The sequence below is a fragment of the Mus pahari genome, chromosome 10 (assembly GCF_900095145.1).
Source record: "Mus pahari chromosome 10, PAHARI_EIJ_v1.1, whole genome shotgun sequence".
Taxonomy (NCBI): Eukaryota; Metazoa; Chordata; class Mammalia; order Rodentia; family Muridae; genus Mus; species Mus pahari.
Window position 1 is genome coordinate 116307921 of NC_034599.1, and position 16302 is coordinate 116324222.

General features: G+C 39.2%; 1 protein-coding gene across 2 annotated transcripts in view; it reads left to right on the plus strand.

The window, feature by feature from the left end:
• Sacm1l (SAC1 like phosphatidylinositide phosphatase) overlaps positions 1-16302 on the plus strand; it is a 64104-nt gene that overhangs the window by 21453 nt on the left and 26349 nt on the right. The window contains exons 3-7 of one of the 2 annotated variants that reach the window (XM_021206008.2): positions 164-238; positions 2021-2148; positions 5832-5981; positions 12275-12334; positions 13979-14012. In XM_021206008.2, coding sequence (XP_021061667.1) covers positions 164-238; positions 2021-2148; positions 5832-5981; positions 12275-12334; positions 13979-14012 — 447 coding nt within the window. The remainder of the gene's footprint in view (positions 1-163; positions 239-2020; positions 2149-5831; positions 5982-12274; positions 12335-13978; positions 14013-16302) is intronic. The other variant, XM_029542771.1, reaches the window with a different exon arrangement.

Below are 16302 nucleotides of genomic sequence, written 5' to 3' on the forward strand. Positions count from 1 at the left end.
AAAAAAAAAAAAAAAAAAAAAAAAAAAAAAAAAATGAAGGTCTGATACTAATGAAAAATGCTAGTTTTTGTTTTTTAGAATAAATTGCTTAAATTGATTTACTTGAAGTTACTTAAAGTAGATTTCTATTTTGTTGGTGAGCTTTTCTATTTTTCTTTTTAAGTCAAAAAAGATGTTCCCCCCTCTGCTGTTACAAGACCAATATTTGGGATACTGGGCACAATCCATCTGGTGGCAGGTAAGAGAAAATACGCCATGATGAGCAAAGAAAGTAATTAAATGAATAACATTAGATAATGAAAATCATGTTCTTCCTGTCATTCTTTAGCTAAATCTCTTACGTTAAGTATTTGTCCTTAGTTTCTAAAAAAAAAAAAAAAATTCTCTAAACAGTTAAATTTATCATCCTGATGTATTCTTTTTAAAAGAATGGTTTCATGTTTGATTTTTATTCTACAGTTGAAAGCTCATAAATTCTGAGAACATTTAATGTTTGTTTGTTTGAGACAGGGTTTCTCTGCATAAACCTGGCAATCCTGAAAGTCGCTATATAGATCACACTGATCTGGAACTTACAGAGATCTTCCTACCTCTGCCTTCCAAGTGCTGGGAGTAAAAGCATGTTCCACCATGCCTGGCCCATTTAAAAAATTTTAATACATTGATTTATCAGTGTATGCTAACCCTTAAACTTATACTGAAAGGACAGCATATGTTACACTGTAATATTTGGTATGCCTTATTAAGAAGGTATTTTGCTTGAGATATGGTCTTAATCTATAGCTATAGCTGGGTTTGAACTCACTCTATATTCAAGGCTGGCCTCCAACTCACTATCCTGCCTCTGCCTCCCATGTGCTGGGATTATAGGCATAGGCAACAAGGTGCATTTCCATCTGAATTTCATTTTATTGAACTTTTTAAAAGTTTCTTTTTTTTTTTTTTAATTTTTGGTCACAATGTTAGGTGCTGGTTACAATAGATTTCAAACGATCCTTTTCTTTTTGTAGTTCACAATCTAGTAATAGAGATATACAAGTAATAAGATACTGTAGCACAGGATGACAGCTTCTAGGAAAGGGCACGGCAGTTGCAGGTAGATTATGGAACCCATAGATCATAAAAATTAACCTGAGAGCTGGGATTATAGGTTGGTGGTAGTGTTTGCCTATCATGTGCAAGACCCCAGCTTCTGTTTTCTGTCTCATACAAGGAAGGGTGAGGGAATTGTGTTTAATGATCAGGATAAAGATTAGTGTTGTGATGGGCTGTAAAGATGAGCTGTCGTAATGCTGATTTCTAATTTCTGCTCCTTTGTAGGGTCACAGTACCTAGGTAGGTACTCTGCCCCAGCACATTTGTGCACTATTTAGGGTATAGATGACAAAGGAATGGTGTAGAGAATTCTAGTATTTCAAAGTACAAGGTCGGGGAAAACAACAGTAAGCAGAGTCCATTGTGCCTTGAGAGTGATGGGAGAGAAAAAATATTTTCTCTCTACTCTCTTCCAGCTAAGCTCTATTTGGCTATCAAAAGGTTTGCTTTTATCTTCTTGAGAAAATATTGATTGTCCTTTTAATAGTATTTTTTTTTTTTTTTTTTTTTTTTTTTTTTTTTTTTNTCTGGCTGTCCTGGAGCTCACTTTGTAGACCAGGCTGGCCTCGAACTCAGAAATCTGCCTGCCTCTGCCTCCCGAGTGCTGGGATTAAAGGCATGCACCACCATGCCCAGCTTAGGATTTTTTTCTAAATGTATATTACTCTTTCTATTAATAACTTTTAAGAATGCTTTGAAAAATGGGCCTTTTATTGGAGGAGCTCAATGCAGTCTCATTTTTTCAGGCTTTAAAGTTGACATATAAGGGCTATTAATTTGTGTTTTCTGTTTGTTTTCGTGATCTGCTAGGACTCAAACCCAGGGTCTCACACATGCCAACCCATAGGCTCTACCACTGATCTTAATCCTCAGCCCCATTCTGTATTTATTTATTTTTAAACATTTGGCTTTTTCTTTTTTTCAGGTAATTATCTTGTTGTCATTACCAAAAAGATGAAAGTAGGTGAATTTTTTAATCATGCAATCTGGAAAGCCACAGATTTTGATGTTCTTTCTTATAAGAAGACAATGTTGCACTTAACTGATATTCAGGTAAGACTTTAGTAGTTATTAATTGCAAAGCTCAAAAGTGCCATACAGTAGGAGGTTGTAAAATGTAGATGGGTTTCTTATAAGCCTAGTCATTAAACAATTTGTAAATAAAGTTGTTCTACTATGTTTCTACCTTATCCATGGAAATATTCTTTAAGGGACCGGAGAGATGACTCCATGGTTAAGAGCACTGAGTGCTCTTCCAGAGGACTCTGGGTTCAATTCTCACCACCTACATGGTAGCTCACAACTGTCCAGGTCCAAGGGATCTGACACTTCACACAGACACACATGTAGGTAAAACATCAATGCACATATTTTTAGAATAATCATTTAAAAAGCAAAATTTAAAAGTTTATATATTTTGTTGGATTTATTTTTAAGTTATGAAAGATTTAAATTATGAAGTTCTAACAGAGGAAAAAGGACAACTAGGGTGCCCAAGCATTTCATACTTGCTGGGTGGTGATGATGCACGCCTTTAATCCCAGCACTTGGAAGGCAGAGGCAGGCAGATCTCTGAGTTGGAGGCCAGCCTGGTCTACAGAGCAAATTCCAGGATAGCTAGGAGTACACAGAGAAACTCCCGTCTTAAAACACCAAAAATAAATAAAAATAAAAGAACTTAATACTCGGCCCTAGCTGAGTATTCACTATAGAAAAATAAAATATTTGATACTTTTGAAATTGCTTTCCATTTCTTTTTTCTTCCAGAAGAAAGTTTTCTTCACTGTTAATCACATGGGACAGATACACACATACACACACACACACACACACTAGAGAGAGTGTGTGTGTGTGTGTGTGTGTGTGTGTGCACAGAACATGTGCATATATTTTCACATTTGCTCATTTCCTTTGTCTACAGATTTCAGTCACTTGGTTTAGTTAACACTACACCCCTAACAACACAGTAAATGTTAGTGACCATGGCATATTAACTGAAGAAGTAACTTAGTAAACATGAAAGTACAAACAAACAAAAATGATAACTCTGAAAGTGATTTGAAATTGGACTTAATGATGGAGCCATGGAGTAGTTTGACTAGGGGAACATAGCAGTTACCAGTCTAGAAACTGGGAATAAAGCCAGAGGTTTAGTTACCCAGTTACCATCACAGTGGAGTGGCTGTGACAGAAAGGAAGAGCAAGTGATAACCACAACACACTTTGTGTTCAAGAAACTGCCAGAGTATTATATGGTATTCAGAGTGCAAAGGATAAAATGCCAGAAACCCCTTTAGTCTTAGAAAAGTTTAGTAACACTTATCAATGTCAGAGTAGATGTTCTCAATCATAAATGACAAGGAGCAGTGGGCAGACACTGCTCAGGTTTCTTGATAATTTTTTTTTTGAAGTAAAAGTTTTTTAGTTTTTATGTTTCTGGTAGTTTGAATTATAAACTGAACCCAGCAGTATCTACTACTTGGTGTAGTGGTGCACACCTGTAATTCCAGCACCTGGAGACTAAGACAGGAGGAGCCAGAGTTCAGTGAGGCTGTATGTCAGAGATGTAAACACATTCGCTCATTAAATACAATGCTAACATTACTTTCACTATTCATTTATAAGTTGTAATTGTTGGGGTTCAGGGATTGCCACACAGACCATATGAACACTGATTTTAGTTAAGCAAGAATAGTTTATTGAGTGCATACCCCAAGACTGATCAGGTCCACAACAAAGGACTTGTGAACCTAATTGTGGTCCTAGTATGTATGTTCTTAGGGTAGGCTTTTTACTGGAAAAACCAAGATCAGAAGGCAAGGGTGGAGGCAGTCCTGCATTTTGGCTAACTAAGCAAAGTGGTATCAGATGTCTTGTAAGCTGATTGGTCCTCTTAGGAGAAGGTCTCAGTGTCAGCTATGGAGAGTGGCTTCTGGGAAGCAAAGTCTGAGAACCTGAACTTACTTCCACTTTATGAGCAAAATGGAGACTGGATACAAAATGGTTACAGTGATATTAAAAGGAGCAGGCCTCAACAGCAGTAAAAACATCTTTCTTCCCTTTGGTTTTTGAGACTGGGTTTCTCTGCGTACCCCTGGATGTCCTGGAAATCACTCTGTAGACCAGGCTGGCCTCTAACTCAAAGATCTGCCTGTCTTTGTGTTGTGAGTTTTGGAATTAAAGGTGTATGCCACCACCAACTGGCTTATGTTTGTTGTTGTTTGGTTGTTTTTTTTTTAATTTTATGTATATGAGTACACACTGTAGCTATACAGATAGTTGTAAGCCTTCATCTGGTTGTTGGGAATTGAATTTAGGACCTCAGCTTGCTCTGGTTTGCTCCAGTCAGCTCTGCTTGCTCTAGTCAAATAAACCTTTGGGCTCCAACCCAAAGATCTCATCACGGGTGGTTGTGAGCCACCATGTGGTTGCTGGGATTTGAACTCAGGACCTTCTGAAGAACAGTCAGTGTTCTTACCTGCTGAGCCGTCTCACCAGCCCCGTTTGGTTGTTTCTTTATGTGTATGAATGATTTGCCTGCATGTATGTATGTGCACTACATATGTGCCTGGTGCCTGCAGAGGTCAAAAAAAAAGCCTTGAGTCCCTTGGAAATAGAGTCCCGGATGATTGTGACCTGCCATGTAGGTGCTGAGAACTGAAACCCAGTCATCTAGAAGAGTAGCCATTGCTTTTAACTACTGAGCCATCTCTTCAACCCCAAGAACATTTTTAATATTTTCATAAAACTCTTAAAGGTTATAGAACAATCAATTTTCTAGTAGCTTATATAGAATAATTTGTTATTAATGCAAATATAATAACATGGTATGGTGGTGCATGCCTTTAATCCCAGAACTCTGAGTTTGAGGCCATCTTGGTCTACAAAGTGAGTTTCAGGACAGCTAGGGCTACCCAGAAAAACTCTCTCACCCCCCCCCCCCCCAATATACATCTATATCATGGTAAACTTTTACACTGGTACAAAGTAAAGATTAACAATACTTATTTTCCAAAGGTACTTTTGCTTGAAATTTGTGTGATACTTTCACAAATTGTATTGTTCTATTTTACTTTTAAATCTTTGTGTGTGTGTTTATGTGATTGTGTGAGTATGTAGACTGGCAGGTATGTGCCATGGTCCACATGTAGCAGTCAGAGGACAATTTTAGGTGTTGGTCCTCACCTTGGTTTGAAACAGGTTTCTAGTTTGTCTCCACAATCACTGGTCCATGAGCTTTCAGATATTTTCCTGTTTCCACATTCCACCTTACTGTGGGAGCACTGGGATTATGGATGGCACCACTGTGCCCAGGATTAGGTGGGTCTTAGGGATCTGAACTTGGGTCCTTATGCTTGCGTGGCAAACATTGAACCCACCAAGCAATAATATACCAAGCTCTCCCTATTGAGGTTTGGAAACTTTCTAGAAGTGATTATTGGAGTTACAAAGTTACACCTCTTCAGAATGCTTATTTCCAAAGTAATTTAGTGTTTGTTTTTTTAAAAATGCCCTTCCCACCCATCCTCATTGTGTAACTCTGGGTGTCCTGGAACTCACTGTGTAGATCAGGCTGGCCTCAAACCTACAGAGATTCTGCCCGGAGTGCCTAGATTAAAAACATACACATTTAAAAATGTTTTATACTTGAGTATTCTCTGTTTGCTTGCTTGCTTGGTTTGTTCTTTTCTTTTCAGCTGTGCCTTGTATTAAATGCCCCCTTTTCTTTTTTACAGTTACAAGATAATAAAACTTTCCTAGCAATGCTAAACCATGTCTTGAGTATGGATGGATTTTACTTTTCAACAACATATGACTTGACTCATACTTTGCAACGACTATCTAACACGAGTCCAGAATTCCAAGAAATGAGTCTTTTAGAAAGGGTAAGCCGGATCTTCAGATACTTAATTTATTTTTAATTGCTTTTAGAATGGGTGTGTCTCTTTTACCTATAATATTTATAATTTTTCCCCTACCACCTATTTTCCATCCTGGAGATAAACTCAGGGCTCATATGTGCTAGGCAAGCACTCTCCCATTGAGCCATACCCCAGCTGTTTTGATTTCCTTTACTCTTGACTGTATTAGAATCTCATGTGTGGCTTTGAAAACATACCATGTTTCAAATTCTTATCACAGGCCTCACCAACGGCCCTACTCTGTGTATATACATACAGCCAAAATTGAGATAAATTGAGGTAAATACTCAAGAATCTAGTCGCACAGGTGATTTAGATGAAAACTTTTCAGAATGTGTATATGCATGTTATGTGCGTGAACACATAATACAGTGTTGGAGATTGAAGCCAGGGTTTTGTACATATTAGGCAAGCACTTTACCACTGAACTACATTCCAACCCCAGAGTTCGTAATTTTTCATAAATATTACCAAGCTATTAAATATAAACTTGGGTGTCAAGTCTACAACTAGAATTGTGTTATGTACATTTGTGATTTCATTGTTCTTAGTTCAGCACTATTAGCAACATAATTAAGCTTATAAAGGTAAAGTCAGTGTTCTAATAGGTAATAGCCTATGAACTGTAGTGTTTTTTAAGTAGAAGAGACAGCAATTTATTGATTTAAGACTCTGAGCCAGTTATGAAGGTACAGGCCTGTAATCTCATCTCTAGAGGTGTTCTCTCATTCTTGATCTTGTTCTCCTATGCTCTCACATCAGGATCTCACTCCCAGGTTGGTCTTAAAGTCAGTGTGTAGTCTAAGAAGGCCTTGACTTTTGAATCCTCTTACCTCAGCCTTCTAATGGGAGTACAAAGCTTGTGCCACAGATTTTGCTAAAATGAGTGTACTTTTAATATTAGGTTTTAAATGCCCTCAACTGAGTTTCTGCTGCTTAGGGACATGGCTTTTGCTGCCTTGGTTTTATTTATCTGTTATTGTTTTACTTTATATCTGTAATTGTTTTACTTTATATGTGAGGTGCTGGAGCTTAAACCAAGGACTTCATACATGGTATGAAGCATTCTACCACTAAGCCATGCCTCTAGTCCTGCCTTTATTTTTTGTTTCTTTAATTAACAAATCATGGACATATTTAGGGGCATACAGAATTATAAAGGTTGCTATCTGTAGAACATTGCCAGTCGTGGACCATTTTGACTAGTGAAAATGATAAATTTCTCTAATTTAGTATTTTAGCTGTTTAGAGTTAAGATTTTTACATTGTAATCAAGTAAAATTGTATGTTAAGTTAGATATAAGCTAAATAATCAAGAAACTGAGCTTTTAAGCAAAAAAGACTGATACTATTTAAAACCAATTGCTGTCCTCCTTACATGTCAATCAAACTTCTCTCTTGTTTCTCCTGTGCTTGTTGTATGCCAGGCGTGTACTTCTTAATGGGGACCCAAAATGAAAAACTGAAGGCCTTGTGCTATGGGAAGAGTGTAGCCGCCCACGGCCACACAAACTGGGTTCCTGAGTGGGAGGCCGGAGCTGTAAGGGAGGAAATGGCAAGAGAAGAAAGGAGACCAAGACAGCTTTCTGATCAAGGCCCAATGTTTACTAAGAGTCTGTGCTTATAAAGGGGGAAAGCCCATCTCCCGCTGATCCACTCTTGATGCCTGTCTCTAGCCTGTAAGCAATTAGGCTGACAGCACTAGTTTGGCCATAAGGTGTCAATTGCCAGTTTGCCAGCTGTCTCGGGAATTTCTCTAGAAGGCCTGTTTAGCCTCTCAGCAGGTAGCAAGCAGCTCTTGGAGAAGAGCAGAGGCAGGTGACAGAACAATAAAATCGTCTAGGTCGGAAGGCTCCACCCCAGGTGGTCTTATTCAGAGTGGCAGCAAGGTCTGAATTAGCCAGTTCAAGGCTGGGGGGAGACTACAGAAGAGCCTTCAGTGAACTTAGAAAGTACAAGCACGCACAAGCAGAGGTGCCTGCCTCTGGAGACAAGGGTCAAAACTTAGTGGGATCCAGTAGGAAGGAATGTCTGATTCTGCATACATGACTTCATACATGGTATGAACAACTCCACCGAGGAAGGTTACCCTGGAGCTGAGGCTTATCAATTAGATGATAATGGGTGAGGGAAGCTTTTGGCAAGGGAGTAAAACAGTACCCTAAGTTGTAGGAGCTAGAACCTATTTCTATGACAGAAAGGGATTTTTTATTTTTTTTAATGTTTTTGCTTTTTCTTTTGGACAAGATCTCATAATATAGCTCTGACTGCCCTGGAATTCAACTACTAGACCAGGCTGGCCTCAAGCTCACAAGAGATCCACCTGCCTCTGCTTCCTGAGTACTGGAGTTAAAGATGTGTGCTGCTATACCCAGCTAGGGATATTTTTTTAAAGCTAAATAAAAATGTCACTTACAGAAAGCAATAAAACTGATAATTAAAACTTTGTCTTCAGACAACAAAAAATTTACGTTGAATGGTCAGTGTTTTTTTTCATAGAACTAAGGACTTGTCTTTGTTTTGGTTCCTTGATTATATTTTTCCAACTGTTATCCTTAAAGGTTTCCATTTTCAGCTTCTTAAAGACTTTGATACTTATAAAGCCATGTGGCAGAATCCTATGGCTTTTTTTACTTGCTGCTTCCACTTATAATTTAATAGTAATTTTGTTTTAGCAGTGTGCTTTTTATCAAGCTGTATTCCAAGTAATGCAACTTTTTAGAAATAGCAAGTTATTACTTACATTTCACTGGCTTATAAAATATTTAGTTCTATAGTCATACTGTTATGCAAAGATAACGATTAAGTATGGGTAGTACAAACTAATTGGGAACACACACTAAAAGACATGATAAACCAAAAAAAAAAGTCATTGCCTAAGGAATGCGGCTCAGCAAAGTGCTCTCTACTTAGTCCATTTGTCAAGCTGAGTAAACCTAGGTACCTCTATATTTGTGAGATTGTTAGACTGCCAGACCTTTAAGTAGTAGCTGCCTGATCTCCAGAGAGATCAAGAAAAGATAAGGATCTGAGGTGGCTGTCACTGAAGAACTAACTGAGCAGATAGCAGAAAGGACATGTATAGAATTTCTTTACCTCTAAGGAGGACAAGCAGGAGTGAGCAAGATGGAGGCTAAATAGCTATGCAGTAGCTATACTGGGTCAAATGTTGTCCTTGGGTGGCAATAGTGGAGACAGAGAAATGAGTGTAGACTCCTAGTTAGGTTGTCTATTGCTGTGAAGCGACATCATGACCAAGGCAACTTTTATAAATGACATTTAATTGGGACTCACTTATACATTCAGAGGTTCAGTCTATTATCATCAAGTCAGGAAGCATGACAGCATCCAGGCAGGCATGCAATGGAGGAGATGAGAGTTCTACATCTTATTCCAAAGAGAACCAGGAGACTGTGTCCCACATGGCTAGGAGGAGAATCTCAAAGCCCACCTCCATAGTGACACACTTCCTCCAACAAGGGCATGCTTACTCCAAGGGAGCACTTCCTAATAGTGCCACTCCCTGGGCCAAGCATATTCAAAGCACCACATTCCACTCCCTGACCTTCATAGGCTTGTTAAAACACATGAGTTTATGGGGGTCATTCTAAAATAGCATTATGCAAAATACATTTAGTCCAACTTCAAAAGTCCCCATAGTCTATAGCAGTCTCAACAATATTAAAAATCCAAAGATCAAAGTGTCTTCTAAGATTCATTCAATCACTTAGTTATATTATAATCTTCTGTAAAGTCAAAATAAAAAAGCAGATCCCATACCTCAGACATCACAGGATATGCATTACCATTCCAAAATATCTTAGTGAGAAAATACTGGACCAAAGACGACCAAAATCCAGCTGGGCAAACTCCAGACTCTGCATCTCCATGTCTGATGTCAAAGTGTTCTTCAGATCTCCAACTCCTTTCATCCTTGTTGACTGCTGTTGGCAGATGTGGCATTCAGCAGCAACAAACTTCATTCTCTGGTTTCACTCCCTGTTGGTAGCTTGTTTTCCATGGCTCTAGCATCTTTAACATCTTAGGACCTCCAAGGCAACTTAAACTTTACAGCTTCTTGTTCCAGTGTCTGGAATCCACACATGATCTTCTGGGCTCCTCCAAAGGGCTTGGGTCACTTCAGCTCTGCCCTTTATAGCACTCTAGGCTCCTGTTGAATCCACTCCACTGCTGCTGCTTTTCTTGGTGATCATCCCTTGGTAACGGCATCTCCAATTTGCTGGAGTTTTTTCTGCTGCAACCAGGTGTCTCCAGTAGCCTCTCATAGGTTCTCTTCATGGTGCCAAGCCTCATCTTATTTGCAAGACCCCTTCAGTCCTAGGCAGTCAAATGCAAATGAGGCTGCACCTTCATCAGTGTCCTTCCCTGCCTTCTCATAGTGCCATGCCTCAGCCGCTCTCCATGATTACTTAATGCCTTCAAAACCAGTACCACCTAATTGATTCTTAGACATTACCAAGCCCAGCTGCAGCAGGAGGTACAACCTTGGCTATCTTTGGAACACAGCTTCTTTATATTCTCAGAAAACATTTCTCAGAAGATTTCACCTCCGTGATGCTAATCTCTTCTTAATCACTGCTAATTTCTTAGCTCCAGCTAACTAACAGCAATTATCCCAGTAGTCCCTTCTATTCTTGACTAGAAATCACGTGGCTGAAGCTGCTGAGTTCTGCTGCTTGCTGGGGCTGAAACACCGCCCCCTTGTTCTATTACATTTCTGTTTCCCACTCCTTCACTTGCTCTGTAGATTAATCTTGAACTCAGAGATCTGCATAACTCTGTCCCCCGAATGCTGAGATTAAGGATGTGTATCACCACGCTTGAACCTACCTCGTTCTGTGCCAGTCTGACCTTGAACTCCATTCTGCTTGCCTCTGTCCTGGGATTAAAGGTGTGTACTGTCATGCCGGGACCTAAGCTTTTCATGGCCACTATTTTTCAGGATCTGGATCAAAAGCCTGTGTCTTCCAGTTTCAAGATCTGGATCACAAGTGTGCCCTCCATTTCTGGATTGTAGTTCATTCCAGATTAAAAGTCCAGACTCTTCCTTGTTCAACTGAAAACACAGACACTAAGCTTAGCTAGGTGAGATCTTGCACTGAGATCACCACTCCCTTAATATGTTTATGTCCTAGAACATAGGATTAAGCTTGATTCTACTTCCTGGTGCCCTTTATTACTTGAAGCATACATTTTGGTTGTTTTTTTGTTTTGTTTTGCTTTGTTTTTAGCTTGTTACACTTGATCAAAATTTTCTTCATGAAAGTAAACCAGAGGACAAAGTCTATGCTGGGTGTTTCTGAGACTTCCTTTGTCAATGCAGTTAGTCTGAATCTCTTCACCTTAGCCTCAGACAGGCTTTTCAGAAAGGGCAAAAAGCAGCTACGTTCTTCACCAAAGTATCACAAAAATAGTCTCTAGGCCATATACTGACATTCTTCTCCTCTGAAACTTCTTAAGTTAAGTCCCCCATTTCAAATCATCCTTAGCAGCAATGTCTTCCATATTCACACTAGGATGGCCCATCAAGCCCCACTTAAAGCATTCCACCACTTTCCAAATCCAAAGTCCCCAAATCCACATTTCTCCAAACAAAAACATGATCAGACCTATCACAGCAATCCTCTAGCCTCTGGTACCAACTTCTATCTTAGGGTTTCCATTGCCATGAAGAGTCACCATGACCAAGGAAACTCTTATAAAGGACAACATTTAATTGGGACTTGCTTATACATTCAGAGGTTTAGCCCATTATCATCAAGGCAGGAAACGTGGCAGCCAGTGTTCAGGCAGACACAGCGCTGGAGGAGCTGAAAGTTCTACATCAAAGGGAACCAGAAGACTGTCCCACGTGGCGAGGAGGAGAATCTCAAAGTCCACTCTCACAGTGACACACTTCCTCCAACAAGTCCATGCCTGCTCCAAAAAGGCCACACTTCCTAATAGTGCCACTTCCTGGGCCAAGCATATTCAAACTACCACAGACTCTGAACGAGATTTAGCTTTTGGTCAGTGATTACCTAGAAAGGTGGGAGAGGATATCCAGAGTTTCAGTGAGTTATAATGCAGATAGGAATGGGGAGAGGAGGAGCAGATTTGAAGTGAGATGTGTTTTGTTGGGACATGTCAGAGAAAATCATGTTAGCCACCAGTGGAGGCATTGATGGGTGTAATTTTCTATCTTAGAACACTTCTATTGCTGGAGATATTTCATTAAGTTTCAAAACTTCTCTCAGGCAGATCAGCGGTTTGTATGGAATGGGCATCTGCTCAGAGAACTGTCCGCTCAGCCAGAGGTAATGTACTCCAATTCAACTCTGCTTCCTTGGCCTAATACATGTTTGAATGTGTACTATAAACTGACTGACCACTCACTAGGGAATGGGTAAATAATACTAATCTAATGTAACTATAACACACACACTTGACCATACTTTTGCCCTCTTCCAGTTCTCTGTAGAAGTCTAATCTTCTGTTGTGACAAGATGTCTGAGAAGTATTTAGGCTCCAGGGTTTCAGAACTTTCAATTCATTGTCTGGTGACTGCTTTGCCTGTGGACTTTTACTTGAGAGAATATACCAGGGAGCATATTGATGGAGCAAATTGCTCACCTGATGGTAACCAGTTATGAAAGGGGAATAGGCTAGTGTACACGTGCCTATATACAGGCTAGCTTTTAATGACCATCTCTCCTTCCACTAGGCTGTACCTTCTAAATTCCAAGAGCTTGTCTGGCCAGCTGCCAAGCTTTTAAAACATAACCTTTTAGGGACAGACACTTAAGGTACAAACCATGATACTTAAAGAATGGAAGTCTTAAATGAAAAACATTGCCTTCTCTAAGACAACTACAACATGGCTTGAAAACACAGATTTAGATTACTCCAAATTATATGTTTCAATATGGAAGCAGTTTCATGAAGTTTTTATAGTTTTGTAGTACCATGAAAGTCATAAATCAAGGCAAATTTAAAATATTTTGGTGCATATATCTAAGAGGGTGTTACAGCAGAATGGCTAGGGAGTTTCTCTATAGGCCCAAGATGCTGTCTGATGACATTCTTAGCTTTTAGGTTAGTGGAAGCTAGTGATCTGCTAAGTTAATAGATTCCATTTTTTAAAAAAAAAAAATCTATTAAGCAGAAAATGCCAGTTCTGACACAGATTTGGACAAGGAATGTCTGTTGTAGAGGCTAGGACTAGCCTAAGACAAGGTAACAAGCTTCTGGACTGAAGCATTCCAGGCTCTCTAGAGAACTGCAGCTCTAATCAGTCAGTCAAACGAAGCTTATATTCACAGTCCTTAGGCCAGGTGGGAACTTCCCTCCCTACCTCACTACCAGCCTCCATCATGTGTTATATAAAAGAGATATGGGCATATACAAATCGACATTAGATTTGTAGAAATGATTTGTTTTCTGCCCTTTGCTATGTGGTCCCCCTCACCCCTTTGGTAGTTGGGATTGGAAATCATTAGCATAGTTGGTGTTTGCTAGAAGTAGAAGAGTTATAGGCAAAGACTTTAGAAGCTTTATGTAGTTTTATTGATGTTTATCTGTGACCATTTAAACCTTAATGATTACACTGCCTTCTTACCTGCAACACTACGGACATTTCCTTAACTTTAGAAGTTAAATATATTCTCACCTCATGGCTGTTTGTGAATTGCCTGAGTGTAAATCTGTTATACATGGTGCTGCTGGTTTATTATTTAAGGTGTGCTAAATTTTATTTATTTGGTTGGTTGGTTGGTTGGTTTTTCAAGACAGGCTTTCTTTACATAGACTTGGCTGTTCTGGAACTAGCCCTGTATTTCAGCTGGCCTCAAATTCACAGAAGTCTACCTCCTGATTGCTAGGAATAAAGGCATGTGCGCGACTACCACATGGTTGGTTGGTTGGTGGGTTGATTCTAAATACAATGTATATCTTCTTTTTAGGTCCATCGGTTTGCTCTACCTGTGTTGCATGGCTGTATCCTTATCAGAAAAATTTGCATCTTAGTTTCTATAGTCTTTGTTCAAATTGTATTTTTCATGTTTAAATGTTAAAAATATTTAAATTTTAAGACAGATGCAGAGTCTCAAATGTGATGTGGGATGAATATTTCAGTATTATTAGATATTGCTGTGACTGTACAAATGTAAAACTTAGCACAGATGTAAACACCTCCTCCCCTTTTTAGATTTTTGTTCTCTGCAGAGTAAATTACCATTTTTGCTCAAGAGTTTAGGGACTGATGGTTTTAAAAGAAAGATGTATACTGCATCTTGTTCTTTTGGAGTTACCTTGTAGCAGTGAATTACACAAGAGTAGAGTGAACCTATTTAAATGATGCCTTTCCTTAGTTGTTAAAAGAAATCAGATTAAGAACTACAGTCATCACCAACTTGAAAAGAAGGAAACTTTTAAATTATCATTTGAAGAATGATAAAAATACGAAAGTAGAATATAACCGATATCACTTGGGGAAAATTAAAGTATAATACAATACAAATTTTAGTTTTCTAGTTGTAGATTCATTTTAAGAACACGTTCTAATCAGAGATATCATAATAAAGGAGGAACTCACAGTTAATAGGCTTCTGAAGTTGCAGTGTGTGCAAATGAGTGGTACAGTCAGGACCCTGTGTATGAATTAGCATCTTTGTGTCAAGTACAGTGATGAGGTTTATTGCCCTAACAGTCGGGTTTATTTGTCTGTTATGCTACCATAAAATTTTTATTCATTCATCTGTGACTGTCTATCTCTGTATCTATTTATTTATTTTTTGGGTTTTCAATACAAGGTTTCTCTATAAAAGCCCTAGCTATCTTGGAACTCACTTTGTAGACCAGGCTGGCCTCAAACTCACAGAGTTCACAGAGGCAACCTGCTCCTGCCTCCCAGGTTCTGGGATTAAAGGTGTGTGCCACCACTGCCTGGCAGAGTTTTTGTTGTTGTTGTTTTGTTTGTTTTATTTTGTCTTTTTTTTTTTTGCAGATTTTTATATTATTAAGACAAGTAATGGAGAAAATATTAATCATAGTTACAGGGAAATGAAAAAAAATCAGAAAAATCTCAGGGTAAAAGCCCTTGTTCATTCTGTTGTCTTCATCCCCTATTAAGCTGTCTCCTCCTTTCCCCTTCCTTCCTCTGCCCCTTCTCTGCCCCTTGCTCTCTCCTTTCTTCCCTTCTCCTCCCATTACCCTCCCCTTCCCCTCCCTTTCTTCCTTTCACCTCCTCTTTCCCTCCTCTTCCCTTCCCCTCTCCTTCCTCACCTTCCCTTCCCTATCTTCCCTCCCTTTCTTTCACCTACCCTTCTGTATCTCCTCCTCTTCCCCTCCGCTTCTTCACTTTCCCTTCCCCATCTCCTCTCCCCCTATCTCCCTTCCCCTCCCTTCCCTTATATAGGTCTCATGTATCCCATACTGACCTCAAACTCGATATGTAGCCAAGTATGGCTTTGAACTTCCTATCCTTGTGTCTCTACCTCCCAAGTGCTAGGATTACAAGCCTTCTGCATGCTAGACAAGTATATTCTACATCTTCAGCCTTACTCCTACCCTACCCTCCACCCAGTTTTTAAAAAGTTCTCCTAAGAACATAAGAAGAAAATAAGAACAGATGTGTGTTAAGTAGTTTTTCAAGGATTTGGGCCAATTGTTTCTACTTTGTTTTTAAAATGATATGAATGGACAAATAATAATCAAAAAGCTCATAGGGTTGTTTTCTAGGCTGCTTTATAAATAGCTTACCTATTTAGTGTTGAGTTTAAAGCTTAAAATGGAGTTTTGTTTAATGTAGTTTGTTAACAAGGAATGTATTTCTAGGTTTCTTATTTACAGAGAGATCAACAAGTACATCTGAGTGGAGTGTACTGTAGACAGGGAGAAATGTGTTTATGAGGAACTTAATTCAGATTTACTTAGGACTCTACAGACCATGGAAGGATTGTAACTTTTACCTCACATGTGAGTAGAGGTTTTGTAGAGGATTGGTGTAATAAGGCAGCACCACTCTGTTACAACAGTAGACCAGGTGTGAACAATGCATGAGACGGGTCGTGTCAGTGTGAACCAGGGGTGAACAATGCATGAGACGGTCGTGTCAGTGAGAGGAAGGCATCAGTGTTATCAGGTAGGTAACTTTGGAAAACTGAGCTTACAGGGTGTGCTAATTATATAGCATATGAAAGATATTAGTGTAACTGTGAGGTTCTTATGTTAAGTGGAAGGAAATCATCCACTGAGATGGGAAAGTCTGAAGTAGGGAAAGAGAAGA